We start from the raw sequence: 21,934 nt of genomic DNA on the forward strand, positions 1-21,934 counted from the left end.
CTGAAAAAAGCAGTGGTAAGCTTAGAGCCAATACATGTTTTTGAACTCTTTTCTAGCCAAAAAAAAGACAAAATGATAAAATAAAATAAGACGAAAGGATAGAAACAAGTGAATAGAAGAAAAGAACAAGACAAATAACCAGAGTAAAAAGACAAAACACAAATTGGAGATCAGAAGTATATATATTCTGAGATTTCTCTTGATCATTCGATTTGAATGAACTAAAGACTATCTTGTCTTTGATTAAACTAAAAACAAAACGGATTTGCTCCACAAAATATAAGGGACAAATTAAAAGATTAGAACGAGTAGAAGTTACTAAAATGAAATAACGAAACCCACAACGAAAATAAGGTAGAACGACTAATAATGAAAAACAAAAACAAATATAAAGTGCCGCAGATAAAGGAGGTATTCGAAAACCTCAACCCCCCCCCCCCCCAAAAAAAAATCTAACGTGTTACTTATGTTTGGAGGAAACTAAAAGTGTTTTCTAAATTAAAACTTTATTTAGCCCATCTTTTTAATAAATTAAATTAAAAAAAACAATTTTTTTCAACTGAATGTAAGCAGCGACATTAAAACTTAAAACAAACAGTAATTACTCTATATATGAAAGGGGCTGTTACCTCCTCAACACCCCGCTCTTTATGCTAACGTTTGACCCTTTCTCATGACCCTACTTTTTAAAACAATAAAAAAAAACTTTAGCGTAAAGAGCGGGGCGCTGTGGAAGTAACAGCCCCTTTCATATACGGGGTAATTTATATTCGTTTTAAGTTTTAAAACTTGTTTTTCTATTTAATTTCTGGACGTTTTTGAAGTGATGCATATTTTGATTTTTGCTCTCCGTACATGAACAATTAAAACAAAATTTGCATATTAATTTTGGCTAAATGGCTTTCTCATATTTTCGATAGGACGATTTTGAGAAAAAGGGGGTGGGGGAGGAGGCCTAGTTGCTTTCCAATTTTTTGCTTACTTAAAAAGGTAACTATAACTGTTTATTATTTTACGAACGTTTTTGTTAGTAATAAATATACGTAACTTGCGAATTAATTCACGTAACGAACTTCTATACTCGTATATTTTCATTACGTATATGAGAGCATTCGACCACTCGTCAATATCTTACTTTTTACACTAAAGCTTAAATTTTACCCCAATTCCTTAAGAATGACCCCTGAGTCACAAAGGTCGTAGAATAAATAGTTGAAATTACAAAAAAGTTGTTTGTGTAAAGAGCAAGGTATTTAAGAGAAAATGAACCTCCTCGTATGCGTAATAGTTTCTGTTCATTTTAAGCTTTAATGCTGCTACTTACATCCGGCTGACAAAACTTTTTCATATTTATTTTTTCATTGTTTTTTTTTTCAAGAATGCTACAAAATCTCTTACCCCTTCATAGAAATTCTCTTCTCCCATGATAAATTTTCCATGGAAATATCATCCCACGTAACCCCATCCTTTCGACCACCCTCCCCTCCCCACCATAAAAAATCCCTCTAAAAACGTCTGTATACTTCCTAAAAACAATTACTATATGTAAACATGATCTTCCTAATAACAATTACTGTATGTAAACATGTTCAAAGTTTGTAACTTGCAGCCCCTCCCCCGGGGACTGTGGTAGAGTAAGTTGCCCCCAAAGATATAGTTATTAGGATTTTCGACTGTGCTGAACAAAATGAAAATCTCAAAATTTTGATCCGTTGACTTAAGGAAAACAATGAGCGTGGGAGGGAGCATAGGTGCCCTCCAGTTTTTGGTCACTTAAAAAGAACAGTAGAGCTTTTAATTTCTGACAGAATGAGCTCTTTTGCGACATTCTAGGACCACTGGGTCGATACGATCACCCCTGGGGAAAAGAAAAAAAAAGCGCGCACCCGCGATCGGTCTTCTGGCAAAGAACACAAAATTCCACATTTTTGTAGATAGGAGCTTGAAACTTCTACAGTACGGTTATCGGATACGCTCAATGTGATGGTGTGATTTTCGTTCAGATACTATGACATTTAGGGGGTGTTTCTCCCTTTTTTCCAAAATAAGGCAAATTTTCTCAGGCTTGTAACTTTTGATAGGCAAGAAAAAACTTGATGAAAATAATATATTTATAATCAGCAAAAAAAATTTATTCTTTTGATGTATCTACTAGCATCAAAATTTCTTTTTTTTAGAGTTTTGATTACTATTGAGCCGGGTCACTCCTTACTACAGTTCTTTACCACCAACTGTTTGATTTGAAAAGAATGATATTATAGGCATTGAAATTTCACTGCAAAGTAAAGAGCGATATTGGTTTCATATTAAATAAATAAAAAACAAGTTATTTTGACTGAAATTAAGGAGCGATATTCAAACTTAAAACGAACAGATATTACTCTGTATTTGAAAGGGGCTGTTCCCTCCTCAATGCCCCGGTCTTAATACGCTAAAGTTTGACTCTTTCTCTCAATCCTACTTTTTAAAACAATCAAAAACTTTAGCGTAAAGAGCGGGCCGTTGAAGAGGGGACGGGGAAAAGGAAGAGAGGGCGTTGAAAAAGGAGCGGGGGAGTAGGCCTAGTTACCCTCCAATTTTTTGGTTATCTAAAAAGGCAACTAGAACTTTTAATTTCTTACCAACATTTTTAATAGTAAACATATACGTAACTTACGATTTGACTTACTTAGTGAACTTCTATATTCGTATGTTTTTAGTATATGTATGAGCGGGTTCGCCCCCTTGTCAATACCTCGCTCTTTACACTAAAGCTTAAATTTTGTCCCAATTCCTTAAGAATGACCCCTGAATCACAAACGCCGTAGAATAAATAGTTGAAATTAATAAAGTTACTTTAGCTACTTCCCAATAACCATTACTATGTGTAAACACTGGTCAAAGTCTGTAACTTGCAGCCCCTCCCACGGGGACTGTGTAGGAGTAAGTCATCTCCAAAGACATAGCTATTAGGTTTTTTGACTATGCTGAATAAAATGGCTATCTCAGAATTTCGATTCGATAACTTTGGGGAAAAATGAGAGTGGGAGGGGGCCTAGGTGCTCTCTAATTTATTGGTCACTTAAAAAGGGCACTAGAACTTTTAATTTCCGTTAGAATGAGCACTCACACGACATTCTAGGACCAATGGGTCGATACGATCACCCTGGGAAAAAAACAAAAAAAAACACACATCCTAGCTATGAAAGCTAGTTCAGTACTGAACAAGCTTTCAAAGTGAGAACATCTCAAATAACTGGATTATATTGATTCAGAGTTCAAAGTAAAAGGATTTGGTTTGAATTAGATGTTTATGAACTGTTTGTAAAACCGGTCTACTTTAGTGTGACTAAATTTATATAACTATATGAGCGAATTAGTGTATCTGATTTGATTTGAATTGAATAAATTCATTTTTCGCTCGACTATATTCTGTTAACGGGGGATAGTCACACACCCCTTTGGCTTTGAAGATCTGAGTGTCTGTACCTAATAGACGTATTGTGTTGCAAGTTTAACCTGAAGGATTTTATTGCATTATAAGCTTAATGGAGCGCTAAAGGCGATTTTTTTGGGCCTTGCTTATTTAACCCCAGACCTAAGGAGTGAGAAATGTCAATATTTATTTGTCCTGGTTATGGTCGATCTTGTGGCAAGGGTATCACCCTGCAATGCAAAAAATGTCTCGAGATGTTTGACCCACAGTGTGCAGGCATTTCCCCAACTGAGCGTAAAGAAAAATCGAATTGGATTTGCTTAATCTGTTCAAATAGCGATGAAGTTCATGAATCTTGCATCTCTAATAATAATCCCTGTATATCCCCGATAATCAGCAGTCAAAAATCCATTCCTGCTAATACCAATTTTGTAGCTGAACATTTATGCAGCCGAGGCGTGGGCGTGGACCTGTCAGTCTAGTCTATTTCAAGACCAAATAACCATTCCACTGAAGTAATTTGAAGTGACAATATATCTGACTTCACAAGCCAGCCACTCAATGAATGCGATTTTGATAACACTTTTGTGTCAGATAGGAATTTTGCATGTCGTAGTTAATTCGATATTATTCTTCGCTCTTGATTCTTTGAAAGCCGGAAAATATTTAACGCAATGGCAGGATCCTATCATTTAGAGGAGTTGAATGCAGCGAAAACGCTGCTCGCATGTCTGTGTCGTAAAGCTGGTAGATTGCAAGAAAGGAGAGGAAAAACAGCTGAAAAGACTACTGCCTCGGACATAATGCGTATTATCATAGAACTTGATTCGAAACAGTTCATATGGCATGTTATCGTCCCACGGAGCTTTAATGAATGTTCAGTATTAAAGCCTGACATCAGCGTCCGACTTCATAAACTTGTTTATGACTATTCCCGAAAGCTTGAAAAAACACTGTCTTCTATTGAGTGTATCGAATCTAATTTGTAGAAAAAAATAACGCCTGGCAATGATCTTGATCTCAATCCCCCCACTGTGCCCCACCATGAATGGCCGTCTCTCCCACTAAAGACTGTCCCATTAGAGACCATAGTGATAAAAAAAACCCACCCGCTCTCCTACTGAAAGATCCAGTCTGCCGCAAGAAAGAGTTTGATAAGATAGGGTGTGCAAATATTCGTTATGTTAAAGCGACTAAGGATAGTGTTATGGTATCGGTACCATGTCAAGATGCATCGAAGCTCAGATTGCGATCTAAAGGTTAATTTTCCTGAAAGCATAATAACTTCCAAGCCTCGGCGATTTTTTGGAATTATCAGGAGTGTGGACATCGATTTTGATGTTAGTGCCTACGCATGGGACTTTCCGGGTATAATCGAGTTTAATCGGCTAGGAAAATCGCAAACTGTAAGAGTTATTTTTCAAACAGAAGAATACCTGCATTTTTACATCACACATGGCATCAAATTCGGTTATGAGCTTTTCCGAGTGGAACGTGATCGTATTCAGCCTAGGTGTTGTTTTAAATGTCAAAGTTTTAACCATGTTCAAAATCAATGTAAATCTGAATGTTTCAAATGTGCCCGATGTAGCGGTAATCACATTTCGACTAAAGACGCTCCATGTCAAGCGCCAGTTTAATGCGCCAGTTGTGGCTCAAATCATCATCCAGTTTACAGCTTTAGGTGTCCGATTTTAGAGAAGTTTCGTAAATGAATGTATTACTTCGTGTTACGTCCTTTAATTCAAATGGTGTGTTAGGGAAATTACCTGTACTTCATAGTTTTTTGAATGAAAAATCATCGTTATTATGTCTTCAGGAACACCACCTCCTTGATCATTCGTTGTATCTGCTTTCTAGTTCGTCTACTCAGCAAATGCAGCCAACCGACTGGTTGGCGTCCCTCCGGTGGTTTAGCTACTATTTTACCCAAGTCTCTTAATGCAACTATTCTAGCAATTGATACACATTTTTTAGCTTGTAGTTTTTCAAACGTAGTTTTAATTAATTGTTATTTTCCGATTGATTACCATGATGATATTTCTTTTGATGCGTTTACTAAATGCTGTTTTAATCTTAGTCGTTTTGTCTCTAGTTTACAGTCAAATTTGCGTACTTATATTTTAGGTGATTTTAACTGTGATCCAAACATAGCAAATGAAAGGGGTACAATTTTATCATCTTGTCTTCCTAATTTTTCTGTTTTACCGAAGTCCCAGGGATTTTACTTATATTCATTGGAGTGGTAGTACAACTAATATTGATCATGTTTTTTCTTCTAACCCAAGTTATCCTTTGCCTGTGGTTATTGTAATCGAAGATTTCCCCGTTAGTGACCACATGCCGCTTCAGTTCTTTTTACCCCCTTTGCCTTCTCGTCCTTCCCCAGTTCGTTTTTCTGGGAATAAGCTTCCTAAAGTTTTTGATCGGGTTGATTGGAATCCAAATTTTAAACCGCTTTACCAAGAAATAGTTGGGCTTCAACTGATAAAGTTTTTATTCCTGATAGTTTGGATTCAATGGACAGTAATCCCTCTTTGACTATTAATTGTCTTTATTTTGAATTAATCCATTGCTTAAAGTATGGTGCTGCGGCAGTTTTTACTACTAATAGGATAAGATTGGGCGCGCAGAAACCTTTTTGGAGCCTCAATCCTTTTTTGGTAAATTCTAATAAGGCGGCAAAACAAGCGTATTGGGAATGGCGGGCGCTTGGTAAGCCTAGAGACTCGCATCCAGCTTTTTTGCTAATGAAAAAGAGAAAGGCCGAATTCCAAGAGGAGCTCCGTCGTCATAATAACCTGATCATAGAAGAAGCTTCTTCAAACATTGATAACGACAAGGACAAGAATCTCCTTTGGAATCTTCAACCTTTTACTTATTACTGGTTTAGTACCATCGTTATTCTATATTGGCATTAGTTACGCCTATTCCTAAGAGCGGGAAAAATGACTTGTCATCTTGTAGTTCCTGGAGGCCAATTACTAGGGGTTCTATGATTGGGAAAGTGTTTGAGTTGTGTTTGAAGGATCTTCTTGAAATTTTTGACGCTAGTTCTAATCAAGTTGGTCTCAAGAGAGGTTTGGGATGTGACCACGCCCATGCATCTTTCAGCAAAGTTATTGAAGAAGCGAGAATCTCTGGTCAATCACTATACGCCCTCTTGATTGATATCAAAGGGGCATTTGATAACATTTCTCATGCATCTGCACTGCTCGCTTTAATCCATGCTGGATTGCCCCTAGCTGTCATTTGAGTCCTTCGCTCTTGGTATTCTGGATTAAAGATCCGTATTTGTCCGAGTTCGTCTTCATCTCAGTCCAAATTAATTCAAGTGAGTAGAGGAATTAAACAAGGAGGAATTATTCAATTCATGTTTAGCTACTGCCCTTAATTCTCTTTCCTGCTCTTTTGTTTCATTATCTCGAAATCTGTCTGACATTGCATGTGCTGATGACATTATCCTTCTAAGCCGGGCCAAGTCTAGTCTTGTTTCTAATTTTAATATTTTAATTAATTGTTCAAAGGTTTGGGACTTTCTATCAGTTTTGAAAAATGTCAATTTTTTGTTGTAAATTGTTTAGAGGATAATGTCAGCGCGACTCTCGATTGCGGCAATGGTGTTATTTTTCAATCGTCGCCAATAGTCACTTATTTGGGATTACCTTATGCTGGTTCGAAAAGAGATTTTAAACCAGTCCTGGTTCAGCATGTTCAGATGAAACTACGCAAGGCCTTTGGTCTTTTAATTTGTTTTCGGGGTCTTTACCGTCGGGACGTCCTTGGTCGTATGTATAGTGCTGTTCCTCTGCCTCAAGTATTGTTCCCGTCCCTCCTCTTCCGTAATTTCAGACTTTCTGATCTTTCGCCCATTAAAGTTTATTATTTTAAATTTTGTAAATTTTTACTTGGTTTCCCCCTTTCTTTTAGTAACACTTTTTTTCTATTTTTTTATCATTCTATTTTTGTTGATAGAAGCTTGAAACTTCTACTATAAGGTTCTCTGATACGCTGAATTTGTTGGTGTGATTTTCGTTAAGATTCTATGACTTTTAAAGGGTGTTTCCCCCTATTTTCTAAAATAAGGCAAATATTCTCAGGCTTGTCTAGACGTAAGTCTAGACAAGCCCGTAAGTCATGGGTAAGTCTAAACTTAAAGAAACTTATAGATTTAAAATTAGCACTAAAATTAGATTCTTTTGATGTAACTATTGTAATAAAAATTCTGTTTTTTAGAGTTGCGGCTTATATTGAGCCGGGTCGCTCCTTACTACAGTGCGTTACCACGAACTGTTTGATATTAGTGTTATTATTCTTTTTCCTTTTTTCCAGGCCATTTAGTCTGGAAGAAGTGGGGGGTTAAAATTTTAGAGGGGGCTCATTTTCATTAGAAATTGAAAATATTAGTGTCCTATTTAAGAGTCAATAGCGATTGAAGGTAAAAAGTCCCCTTCTCATACCCTTTTAGCCATATGTTTCAAATGTTACTTCCTGTTGCAAGGGCTATAAATCATCCAGTTTTCCCACAGCTTACATATAGCTTCTTTTTTTCTATTTTTTTTTTTGTCACTAAGAAGTTGGGAAACTTTCATCGTGGGTGTTCAAATCAAATCAAAAGACAGTGCGTGCATCCAAAATGTGGAAACTGTGTACCTGCAATATCACAAAAAGGGCTATTGGTAATAAGTTAAAACTTCATGGACATATTGAGAGAGCTATTGAACTAAATAAGAAGACGTTAGCGGGCTTGGATTTACTAATTGGCCTGGGCTTAGGGACGTACAATACCAGGGGGTGCAATAAATTATCAATCAGTGATTTTTTTTTCTTAACGAAAACTGAAGTAATTTGATTTATCGTCACACTGCCAGATGCACTCCGCCGCAGCGCTGTATGTTCATGAAAACGTTAATTTAGGACAACACAGGGATTCCGTGGCCCGTTATAAACTGTCATGCGTCTCCCAAGAATGGCAGCTGACAGTTCAATATCACTTCTCTCTTTCATTACTTTTGGCTCATCAGTTGCGTTCTGTTCAGTGCTTCCACTCTCCCCAAATTTTCGGAGATTTCCCCAAAAGTCTTGCAGAAATTGACCTTCCTTTAATAAACATTTGACCTTCCTTCACTTTAATCTGATTTTCTTCTTTAACTAGTCTGTCCACAATATAAGAAAATACTTATTTTTTGGTGGCAGAAATATCCGAAATAACTTGGTAATTATCATTTAAGGTATTCTCATGACATAAATGTTTATTGACCTTTAAGTAGCTACTGAGGCTAATGTGTTTTTCCATACTTAACGTCTAATTGAGAAACATGAAATTGTTTTTATACTTTTACAAATACAGTGGACACAAATTGTAACCAAATTAAAGATATTTTGGGACCTTATTTGGGATTTTTTTTTTTTTTTTTTTTTTTTTTTTTACCGACAATAAAGCAAATTAGAAATGCATAGAGTAGTAGTAAAAAAAAATATGCAATCTATATATATATATATATATATATATATATATATATATATATATATATATATATATATATATATATATATATATATATATATATATATATATATATATATAAATAAGTTGTAATAAATAAAGTGTTCGTATTTTGAACTGAGGCTGGGTAGTCCGCTTAATATGAAAATGCTAAGCATTCGAAAACAAACTGAATAGAACGGTTTCTGCCAGCCTACAGAGTGCAATTTCAAAGAATTTTTCGTATTTTGTCGTTTCGGACCCGTGCCACTAAAACAGTCTTTATTGGCTAATAACGAAGACAAAAAGAGATGCGTTGTAAATTTAAGGCGGTGATGCTTGGGCAAATCACACCTCAAAAGCATAAAAAAAGAAGTATTTACTAAGAAAGTTACCAAGACAAAAGCATAAAAGTAAACTGGGTTGGAAAAGATGGCAAAAACAAACAGTTTGTATTACAATATTTTCGAAAAAAATGTGAAAAAATTGTCTAAAATTTAAATTTGGGAGGGTGAAAACAGGAATACTGAATCAGAAGACTCGATACGACTTTCATCCACAGTTATTGACTATTGCTGCATTATTATTCCAATTATCAAACAGATTGTGGTAACGAACCGTTAAGTAAGGAGCGACTCTGCTCTATAGTAACTGTAACTCTAAAAAACGGAATTTTGATATCGATAGATACATCAAAATAATCAGCTTATTATGCTGATTACAAGTATATAAATATTATCAAGTTTAGTGTTGCCCATCAAGAGTTACGAACCTGAGAAAATTTACCTGATTTTTGAAATAGGAGAGAAACACCCCGTAAAATTCACGGAATTCTAATGAAATCACACAATAAGATTCAGCATACCAGAGACCCATACTGTAGAAGTTTCAAGCTACTATAAACACAAATGGGGAATTTTACTGTTTTTGCCAGAAGAAAGATCACGAATACGTGTTTATTTGTTGTTGTTTATTTATTATTTTTTCCAGGATCGGGAGAGGGTCCATTGGAATATAAATTAAAATTTCTAGTTCCCTGACCAAAAAGATTGGAGGGCAACTGCCCCCCTCCCATCCCCCTTTTTCCCCAGGGCTATCTGATCAAATTTTTAGATAGCCATTCTGTTCAGTATAGTTGAAAGATCAAATAGTCGAAATAGTCATAGTTGAAATAGTCATGTCTTTAGGGGTAAAATGGACCCCCCCCCACCGACAGGGATTTTGTGCTTGGGATTGATTTCCATAGGGAGAATCTTCTTTGGGGGAAAAAAATTCTGGGGTGAATTTTCCAGGGGAAATTTTACACTCGGTGGATTTGAAAGAATTCGTACATGAAATTCTTTTTAATTGTCTTACATTCTCTTTGAGAATGTAAGACAATTCAATTTAGCATTTGCATACGTTCCGAGGGAATTATCCAAGGGCTATTTTCCGCGTGTTTTGAGTTCCGGAAAAAAATATCCAAGGAAGGGTACATTTCGAGAGTGATTGAGAAACCGATTAGAAATTCGAGTCTTTTCAAACAAAATTATGCTAAGGGAGAATTTTCCAAGCTGAATCATCTTCAAGAAATTTTACGGGAGGGTGGTGGGATTTTCAGTGACGATCGAACTGTCTGGAGGGGATTTGACTGGGGAGGATGAACTTTACTTTGGATGTAATCTCCATAGAGGAGTATCTCATGAGAGGGATGGGTATATTTCATGGAGGGTAAGCCAGATTTACAGACGCTATTTGAAAAAACGATCAGGAATTTAAAAAAAACGGGTTTGTTTAACTGAAAGTAAGGAGCAACATTAAAACTCAAAATGAACAGAAATTATTCCCTGTTTGACGGCTCCCTTCTCAATATCTTGCTCTTTACATTAAAGTTTGACTTTTTGTCCCATTTTTTAAACGGCTACTAAAACACAGGGGAACAGCTTTTTTAAAAGTGCAAATAGCCTTAGCGTAAATAGGAAGGTGTTTGGGAGGGGGAACCCTTCATATATAGAATAATTTCTGTTCGTTTTGGGTTTTATTGTTGCTTCTTACTTTCAGTTTAAAACATTGTTGTTTTTTTTCTTATTCAGTGACAGAATTCAGTCGTGATATGCCAACTTTTAAAGATTTCTCAGTTATTTATTGCTATTATTTAGCTATTATTTTAGCTATTATTTGCTATTATTATTAATAGTTGATAAAATAAGCATTGCGTGTTATCATAATAAGACAGTATGTTAGGCAACAAATATTTGTAGTTAACTCCTAAGATACTTTTGAAAATGTTTTTGTCAGAACGTGTCTTTCATAGTTCCAATCGTATGTTCCCCATCCTCTTTTCATGTATCGACAAAGTATCCACGAAAAATGATGCATGGAGATTGATTAATAGATATTTTTTTGTGTCTATAGTATCCCAAGGTCTTTGGACGTTCTATACCAGACTAATCACGAAATTAAACCACATTATAAAGCTAGTAAAGCACGAGACTTAGGAAAGAAGAGAAGAAAATAAAAAGTTTTTTTTACAAGAAAATTACTGCTTGGTCTAAAGAGATCGATGATTGAAGTAAATATGTAGTCCTTCTAGACTATAGTTTAAGCAGTTTAATTCTAAGGGTAAAACAAAGTTAGTAGAACAGCACACAACTGAAAAGAAAACAAGATACAACTTCTATTCTTATCTGTAGATTAGTTTCTTTTGCCTAGTAATAGTCGTGGTTTGCTCTTTACTAGATTCCAGCAATTGCACACAACTAAGGCAAACGGAATGAACAGAATTTCTGAGGTAATAATGAACGGAAATGAAGCACTAAGAAATCTGTGGCTAGAAGATATGAACAACGAGTAACATAACGAATCGCATACGAAATTGCAAACGAAAAGGATTCACAACAAAATAAAAGAACTGATTAGAAGACAAGAGACAGAAAGAATGCAAATCGCAAAACAAAATTATGCAGAGCGAAAACCAGCGGTTAGAAGACAAATCAAAATTACAATCAAACAGTTCGTGGTAACGAACTGTAGTAATGAGTGACCCGGCTCAATAGTAACCAAAACTCTAAAAAATGGAATTTTGATATCAATAGCTACATCAAAAGAATCGCATGTTAATGCTGATTTTAAATATATAAGTTTAGTCAAGTTTAGTCTTACTCATCAAAAGTTACGAGCCTGATAAAATTTGCCTTATTTTAGAAATTAAGGGGAAAACAACCCCTAAAAGTCATAGAATCTTAACGAAAATCACACCATCAGATTTAACGTATCAGAAAACCCTATTGTAGAAGTTTCAAGCTCATATCTACAAAAATGTGGAATTTTGTATTTTTTGCCAGAAGGCAGATCACGTATGCGTGTTTATTTGTTTGTTTTTTGGTTTGTTTTTTCTGTTTTTTTCCAAGGGGTGATCGTATCGACCCAGTGGTCCTAGAATCTTGCAAGAGGGCTCATTCTAACGGAAATGAAAAGTTCTAGTTCCCCTTTTAAGTGACCAAAAAAATTTGAGGGCACCTAGGCCCTCTCCCACGCTAATTACTTTCCCAAGTCACCAAATCATAATTCTGAGATAGCCATTTTATTAAGCGTAGTCACAAAACCTTATAACTATGTCTTTAGGGACGACTTAATACCCCACAGTCCCCGTGGGTGGGGCCGCAAGTTACAAACTTTGACCTGTGCTCACATATAGTAATGGTTATTCGGAAGTGGACAGACGTTTTCAGGGGGATTTTTAGGTTGTGCGGGGGGGGGTTAATAAGAGGGGATATGTTGGGGGAACTCTCCTTGGAGGAATTTGTCACGGGGGAAGAAAATTTCTATGAAGGGAGCGCAGGATATTCTAGCATTATTTCAAAAAAAAAACAATGAAAAAATAAATATGAAAAAGTTTTTTCAACTGAAGTAAGGAGAAGCATTAAAACTAAAAACAAACAGAAATTATTATGCATATGAAGGGCTCACCTCCTCTTAATACCTCGCTCTTTACGCTAAAGTATTTTTATTAATTTCAACTATTTATTCTATGGCTTTTGTGATTCAGGGGTCATTCTTAAGAAATTGGGACAAAATTTAAGCTTTAGGGTAAAGAGCGAGGCACTGACGAGGGGGTGAACCCCTTCATATAAGTAATAAAAATATGAAAATACAGAAGTTCGTTACGTAAGCTAATTTGTAAGTTACGTATATCTTTTACTAATAAAAACATTAGTAAAAAATAAAAAGTTCTAGTTATCATTTTAAGTAACCAAAAATTGGAGGGCAACTAGGTCTCCTCCCCCGCTGCTTTTTTCTCCAAATCATTCGATCAAAACTATGAGAAAGCCATTTAGCCAAAAAAATAAATATGCAAATTTCGTTTTAATTATTCATCTGCAGAGAGCCAAAATCAAAACATGCATTGATTCAAAAACGTTCAGAAATTAAATAAAAAAAAACAAGTTTTTTAACGGAAAGTAAGGAGCGACATTAAAACTTAAAACGAACAGAAATTACTTCTTGTATGAAAGGGGCTGCTTCCTCATCAACGCCCCACTCTTTACGCTAAAGTTTGACTCTTCCTATTAACTCTACTTCTTAAAACAGTAAAAAAAATTAGCGTAAAGAGCGGGGCATTGAGGAGGAAGCAGCCCCTTTCATATACGAAGTAATTTCTGTTCGTTTTAAGTTTTAATGTCGCTCCTTACTTTCCGTTAAAAAACTTGTTTTTTTTATTTAATAAAATGAAGGGACGTGTTCTTTTTGCCACCTCTTGGAAAAGAAGTATGCAGAGATTGTCGATCACTTCCCATGAGAATGAAAAAAAACTATATATAATGTGATATATATAATATAAAATATTATATAAAATATTTGGAGGCGGAAAATTCAAATTAAAGATATACACTGGAAATTTTTATTGTTTATTTAAGTGGAATATGTGGCATCTTTAATCTATCCATTAAATTCAGAATTGTATGAAGAGCTGGTTTAGCCTGCCAACCAGTCCAGTGGGAAAGGCAGGCAAGTCTATCAGCCCCAACCCCAGGGGTGCAATTGGGGACCCTCCAGGTACAGTCTTTTTATTTTATGCTTGATGCCTATATCTCTGCTATATCTTAAAATCATGGGTGATACTTCAAAAAAGAGCTATAGACCTAACACCAGAGAGATGAGATCAGACTGCTCCATACAGTTTAGTGGTACTGAATCCATTAATGATCAAATTGCATTGCTCACCTCTCACTTAAACACCCTAAAGAATAAGCAGAAGCTGAATGATCAAACGCTCAAAACTACAATGGCAGAAGTTGTCAGTCAAGCACTGTCTACTGAAGTTGGTCCATTGGTTGAGGCCTCTGTTAAAAAACTTACCCCTAGTCATGAACCTGCTACTTTTGATGCCAACAGTATAGAAATAATCAAACAAGAGGTATACTCTAGCCTGAAAATGGATTTTGATGTGCTTGTTGAAAAATCACTCAAACAATATGATCTGAGGATGACAAAGCTTGAATCCTCCCTGAAATTGCTTGACTCAGGTCTGTCAAAGCTGCAAAATTCTCTGAAACCAATTCAATCCAATGTTGATCGTCTGAGTGATCAGTTTGACCAAATGAAACTGTCAAATCAGCTGGTTCTATTTGGTTTAAAAGAAGACCCTTATCCAGAAGCTTCTGAAAGCAGATTCCTTGGATTTTGCAGTACTAGATTTCCTGGTATTCCTGTTACCCAGAATGATATAGTTTCTGCTAGAAGGATTGGTAAGCAAGGCTCAGGTTTGAAACCTCGCCCACTTGTTGTGGAATTTTGCAGTTCTAGAATGCAGCAGCTCATTCTTAGAGAAAAGAAATGCTTGCAAGGTAGTGGTGTCTTTATTTCTGAGTCACTCACAAAGTCTAGACTTCAGCTACTTAATTATACTAAATCAAAGCTTGGGAAGAGGTCTACATGGTCTAGTGGAGGAGAAATACTCACAAAGCTTTCTGATGGTAAAGTGATTACTGTCAAAGAGGCATCTCAAGTTGATACTCTCTATCAGTTAATTACAGCTCATCCAAGTCCATCCAAGCCCCTCCCAGGACTGAAATAAACCATTTCTTTTTTTCAGCTCTGTTTTGTAAATTTATTTATGATTTAATAGTTTTTCTTATGTTTGCATAATGTTGTTTATTATTTTTATTCCCTTTGAACCTAGTAGTTTATTATTGTCTTTGTTCTTGCAGTTGTTTTCTCTATTGTTGCCTATATGTCTTACCTTTCAATCCACCCTCTCTTACTTCAGCCTGCTTGTATGGATATTGTGTTCATTTGTAAAGTTGTTGTATACATTTGTCATGTGTAGTATATATGGGTGATTTCTCCTTTCTTTTGAATTCATCTATTCTTAATTCAGTTATATTTGATCAACCAAGTAGTGCTGGTAGACAAGAGGCACACACTTTTGACCCTCTCCTTGAATCTATGGTTAGTTCTAGCTGCAATTATCACACCACCATTGATTATTGTGATAACATCTTGCCCTCACTCTCTTCAAATAGTTGCTTTAATGTATTTTGTTTGAATGTGCGTGGAATAAGAGATAAGTGGGACAGTCTTAAATCGTATTTGTGGTCTAATAGTTCTTGCCCTTTTGATGTCATAGGCTTGACAGAAACATGGTTATCTGATAGTGATAATTTTACAGCTTATGATATGGATGGTTATATGGCTATTCATGTCCCTAGAATGGTAACAAAGTGTTCTGGGGGTATTTCTTTGTTTATAAAATCTAATATTGAATTTTGTAGAAGATCTGACCTTCAATCCTTGTTTACATCAGTGGTGTCTAATAGTAGGACAGTTTATTTTCTTGTCATTGATCTGAAAAGCCAGTTTGCATGTGATACTGTTTGTTTGTTTTATAAGCCCCCTCCTTTTCCAACACATCTGTTCTGTGATTTGCTTGATCAGCTTTCTGGTGTGGGGACTTTCTCTAAAAAACGAATTTGTGTTTTGGGAGACTTTAATTGCAATATGTTAAATGTTGGATCAAATGATGAATGTGACCATCTTTTTGATGTATTTTCTTCTTCAGGGCTACTTCCTTCAATTTTTTTTCCTTCTCGTGTTGACCCTTCAAGAAATTCTGCCACTTTAATAGATAATATTTTCACTTCTCATTCTCCTAATCTGAAGTTCTCTTCTGGTCTTGTTTTCACTGATCTTTCTGATCACTTTCCTATTTATCTATCACTATCTGTGCCTAAAACTGAGATTACTGTGGATGAGAAAGGTAAATCTTCTTTCAGAACTTTTACAGATAAGGAAATTTCTAATTTAATATATGGTCTTCAGAGTAATGATTGGTCTAGTGTTCTTGAAGCTAATGATGCTGATTGTGCAACTAGATTATTTTTGTGTCGTATGGGGACTCTGTTGGATAAGCATTTTCCTCTTAGAAATAAGCCAAGGAATTTTACACCTAAATGCCCATGGATGTCTAGAGGTCTGATCAATGCAACCCATATGAAAGCGTCTTTGTTCAAGGCTGCATGTAAAAGTAAGACACAGGATGATCTTTTGAAGTATAAACATTACAAAAATGTGCTCACTTCTTCAGTTCGTGTAGCAAAAAAGCTGTATTTTTCGCGTCGAATTAATGAATGCAAGGGGAATTTGCGCAAAGTTTGGACTGTAATTAATGAAGCTCTCTCTCGCAAGAAACACAAACATTCCTCTCCATGTTTTTATAGAAATGCTGATGGTTCTGTTGTAGACAAAAAATCCTCAGCGAGTGCCTTCAATTCGTATTTCACCACACTTCCTTCAGTTCTAATTCCACCCCCGAATAGATTAAGTTGTTTTCCCTTGGCAGAGAAGTCTTTTTTCCTTTCCCTATGTAGTACTACTGAGATTTCTAGTATTATTTCCCAACTTCCTAGCAGTCGTTCAGTTGATAGTTTTGGTTTGAGTAATAATGTCCTTAAAAAAATTAGTCAGTTTGTTTCTCATCCGATTTCACACATAACTAACCTCTCTCTTTCTTCTGGTATTTTCCCTCATTCATTTAAAGTTCCTACTGTTCTACCTTTGCATAAAAAAGGTGATTCGTCTCTAATTTCAAACTACAGACCTATTTCTCTTCTTCCCGTCATCTCAAAGGTTGTTGAAAAAGTAGTGTATCGTCGACTTTCTTCATTTGTATTTAGTACTTATTCGACTGATGGAAATTCTCTCATCACTAACCATCAGTATGGTTTTCGTCCCTCATTCTCTACCTTACATGCACTTACTGACGCTACAGAGTTTGTGCGTGTTAATCTGGACAAGGGCTTGTGTGTTTTGGGTCTATTTCTTGACTTTTCAAAGGCCTTTGATATGGTTGACCACAATGTTCTTCTGTCTAAACTATCCTTATTTGGTGTGCATGGAGTCCCACTAGATTGGTTTAGGTCCTACCTCTCAGATAGATCTCAGTATGTTTTGGTTAACCGTACTTCTTCCACTACTTTGCCTGTATTGAAAGGTGTCCCACAAGGCTCTGTGCTTGAACCACTTTTGTTTCTAATCTACATTAATGATCTTGTTGATGGTATTCATCCCCATATTCACCCTGTTCTTTTTGCTGATGACAGTAATTTTTTCATTGCTGCGGTGGACCTGCCATCTGCCACTTCTATAGCTCAAGGTCTTCTTGATAAAGTAAAGGATTGGTGCTGGTCAAATGGTATGGCTCTTAACAGCCGAAAGAGTGCCATTGTCAACTTTAGGACCCCTTACCGCATGAGAGACGTACGGGAGCCAATCACCATGACTTTTGGGAATGATATTATACCACAAGCTACTATGGTGAAACTTCTTGGTGTGTATCTTGACTGTTTTCTTTCTTTTAAACCGCATATAACTCACACCTGTTCCTTAATACTCCGCCAGTCTTCAATGTTGCACCGGATTAATTCATTTCTTCCTCCTGATATTATGGTTTCTCTTTATCATGCTTTTATTCATCCTTACCTTTCTTATTGCTGCTCTGTCTGGGGCAATACTAATAAATCTCTTCTCTGCTCACTTCAAAGAGCCCAAAATAGGGCAGTGAAGGCTACTTTTCTTCTCCCTCGGCTTTACCCTTCCTCTGATCTTTATAATGATACTGGAATAGCTCCGCTGGATCATATTATAGGTAAAAATACTCTTTATTTAGCGCATTCTGCTTTTCTAGGTACTCTTCCACCGACCCTGCAGCAGTTTTTCTCAAGGACAGGCTCAGGTAGGTACTTTTCTTCGTTGCGTAATTCTTCTCGACGATTTATTTTACCAAAACGATCCTCTACAGCAGCTCAGAGGTCTCCTGTATATCAGTCAATTCTATTATGGAACTCCATCCCTTTGGATGTCCCTCTTTTTCTTTCTGCAAATGCATTATTTCGTCGGGTCTTTCCAGTTAAATAATTTTTGTCTCTCTTTTAATTCTATCCCAATTTGTATGTCACTTCTCTTCTTTTAAAATCTTGTCTTGTTCCAGTGTTTTTTTTTTTTTTTTTTTTTTTTTTTTTTTTTTTTTTTTTTTTTGTATATATTTCATAAGTGTTTTTTTTTTTGTTCTCTGTGGCCCATTACAAGCATAGCTTCTTGGGCCTACTAATTGATTTACTTTTGTAATAGTTTTCTTTAGTATTAATAAATTGATTGATTGATTGATTGATTTATATTATCTATATTTATATACTATATATATATATATATATATATATATATATATATATATATATATATATATATATATATATATATAATATATATAATATATATAAACCTAGAATCATATATAAGATATGATTCTGTGAAGGACAAACAGAAAGGAGAAATTGATCTCGCACAGGAATTTCTTACTTCAATTGACATTGTTGATTTGAACCCTGACTCAAAACTAAAGTAGAGAGATTTTATATGAGTAGTTTAATTTTAGAAAAATAGAGTAGTGAAAGAAAATACAGGAAAATTATGTGAGAAATACACGAAGGTAACAGATTAATTTTCGAGGAATGAAAAGGATGAGGAAACGAGGAAAGGAGTTACATCCAGAATTCTTTAGTATGGGCAAATACCACAAGATAAAAGAAAGAAAAGAAGATGAATCGAAAAATATGTATTAGAAACTAATTTTGTATATTTTTCTTGTTACAGAGTCTATTTTGGGAAGGAACTGAAGAATAACGCGATAATTATGCTAATTAGGTTCTATGTGCATGCTACTTTTACTAATAACACTGATACTACTTTTACTAATGTTACTACTGATATAACTAAAGCTAAGAGTATTAAGGTAAAAGTTTTAGGGAATGTTAAGGGGATATTGAACTAAATCAAATCGCACTATGTTCATGCATGCTGCCAAAAGAACGTATCAGCAATGTTCTGGGAACTGCTTAAGGTATTAAGTTGAAAATTTCAGCATATGCTGATGGGGACGTTGAAAAACAAAAGGCGCTATATGCATAATGCTACTGATATTACTACTGATGCTACTACTACTAGTGGGGCTAAAGGTACTAAGATGAAACTTTCAGGGAATGTTTAGTGGGATTTTGAGCTTATCAAAAGGTACTATGTGTATACTACTACTACTACTTTCTACAACTGTTTCTACTATTAATACTAGTAATACTACTATTACCACTAATGCTGCTGCTACTACTGCTACTGCAGCTACTACTAACTCTACAACTGCTACAACTACTACTGCTAATAATGGTACTGCTACTTGTACTACCAAATCGAAGGGTTTTAAGGTGAAAATGGAGGGGAATGTTGAGGTGATGGTGAACTAAATTAGAACATGCTATGTGCAATTGAGTTTTCAAAAAAATACTTTGTTGAGTTAAGAAGGGTTGAGTTGCAAGGGGTTGTTTGAATAAGATCTAGTTGAACGGGGGTTGAATTGCCTGGGGGCTGAATTTAACGGGGGTTTATTTGACTTGGGGTTAAGATGAAGAGGGTCGAGTTGAATGAGTTTGAGTTCAATAAGGCTGAGTTTATTGGGGATGGCTTGATTGGGAACCAGTTCAGTGTGGCCCCATACCAACATTTTTTATTTTATTACTAGTCCAATTAAAACTGGCAATCTTGAGATTTGATCTGGTTCCATATACGACAGCAAGGAGTTTCCAGGAGCACAATAGATGTTGAAATGGAGGCTGCGTTCTCTCCAATAATGTTTTTATTTCTTACAAATGTCACTAGAACTGTCAAATTACGATCCTGAAATTTTTTATAATCATCCATTCTATAACAACGACGCCAGGAAAACAAAGACTGGAATACATCATTCTTTTCAAAACAACCTAATTTATTGATGTATGATTTTTTAGTCTTTTACATGTTATTTATTTTGATTTATATTTCCAATTTATCAGAAAATCGAGAAATTCGAAAAAATGGGAGAAGTTGCAAATTGCTTATTTCAAACTCACCACATATTGTTGTTATTAAGGACATGGGATGGTAATCGTTGTTTAATAGTAAGAGTTCCGTGTATTTTAAACCAAACAACTGTTGAGACGAATCTACGTTGTAACTATATACAATTTTCCGCATGATTCAACTATACCTTTTTTTCCTTGAAAAAAGCAACTAGAACAAGTGTGTTAGCCACGACTGAAATGAATGTAACTGCAGCAAGATATATTGCAGACATCAGGTACAACATTACTTTTTCTTCCTTATAGTTGGTGCCATTTACCTAAAATAAATAAATTCTTTTATTATTAATTAGAGAGTAGAGCATGGTGTATGAGAAAAATTGTATGCTAGATTTAACTGTGATAATTTTGTTACTACTATTTGCGGTTTAAAGGAAACATATAAAGAAAGATTAGACAATGGGCTTTTTCCATAATGAACCAGTTTGTGGAAGCGAGTTTTAAGTAAAGAGTAACTCGATTGAATAGAAAGGAAAACTCTAAAAAATAGAATTTGATATCAATTAATACGTCAAAAGATAAGGTTCTTATGCTGATTCCAAATACATTAAATTCTTTAAGTTAATGTTATCCAGCAAAAACTACGAACCTGAAAACTTTGCTTGATTTTCAAAAAAAAGGAAAATGCTCCCAAAAAGTCAAATGATTTTAATAAATAACATCACACCACAGATTGACCATGTGAGAGAATGATGCTGTACATGTTTCGAGTTCTACGAAAATATGCAATTTTGTGTTGTTTGTCAGAAGAAAGATGAGAGATACGTGTTTTTTATTTATTTTTCAGGGGTGATCGTATCGAATCAATAGTCCTTGATGATCGAAATAGGGCTAATCTGAACGGAAATCGAAATTTTCAGTGCTTTTTTTAAGTGTTGAAAAAGATTGAATGGTAACTAGCCCCCCTTCCACACCCGTTTTCCCCCAAAGACATCCAACTAAAATTCTAAGAGGGTCATTCAATTCACTAAAGTTGATTTATTATTGGGAAATATCGGAAACTTTTTGTGGATAAATTTTCTGTCGGAGAGGTGGGCTCCCAGGTAAGATTTTTCTATGAGAAGGATAGTTTCCAGGGTAGGATTGCCCTGGAGAAATTTCAAAATTGGGGAAAGGATTTCTTGGAATGGTTTGAAAAACGGTCAGAAATTCAATTAACAATCGACTAAAAGTAAGAAGAAACATTAAAGCATAAAACGAACAAAACTTAATCTGTGTATACGGGGGCTACACTTTTCTCGTTAGTTGCTCTTTGCGCTAAAGTTTGACATTTTGACACAATTCTTCAATAAAGAGAGCTCAAACACAAGAGCCATTGAATCTGAATGACAAGTATTATTAGACCTTTAAGACCTCAGTGTAAAGAGCGGAAGATCAAACAGGGGCTCTCATATAAAAAACGATTTCTGTTGGTTTTAAGTTTTAGTGTTGCTCCTTCATTTTAGTTGAAAAACCATTATTTTTAATGGTTAATTAATGTTCTAAAATCTAAGGCATTTCCAATTCATAAGTTACAAACGAAAATTCTACTTAAATTTCAAGAGCTAAAACGTTTAATTTAAATTTCTAATTTAATGACACTTGAAGGACTGTAAAAAATAAAAAAAAAAT

At 35.3% G+C, this 21,934-nt stretch overlaps 1 protein-coding gene across 1 annotated transcript in view; it reads right to left on the reverse strand.

The window, feature by feature from the left end:
* The window catches only part of LOC136029202 (pinopsin-like), an 84,425-nt gene extending 63,855 nt beyond the window's left edge, over window positions 1-20,570 (reverse strand). Inside the window, exon 1 of the mRNA XM_065707350.1 lies at window positions 20,452-20,570. Within this exon, the coding sequence (XP_065563422.1) occupies window positions 20,452-20,550 (99 nt within the window). The 5' untranslated portion in view covers window positions 20,551-20,570. The remainder of the gene's footprint in view (window positions 1-20,451) is intronic.
* Window positions 20,571-21,934: the final 1,364 nt, after the last annotated feature.

This window comes from Artemia franciscana, chromosome 7 (assembly GCF_032884065.1).
Source record: "Artemia franciscana chromosome 7, ASM3288406v1, whole genome shotgun sequence".
Lineage (NCBI taxonomy): Eukaryota > Metazoa > Arthropoda > Branchiopoda > Anostraca > Artemiidae > Artemia > Artemia franciscana.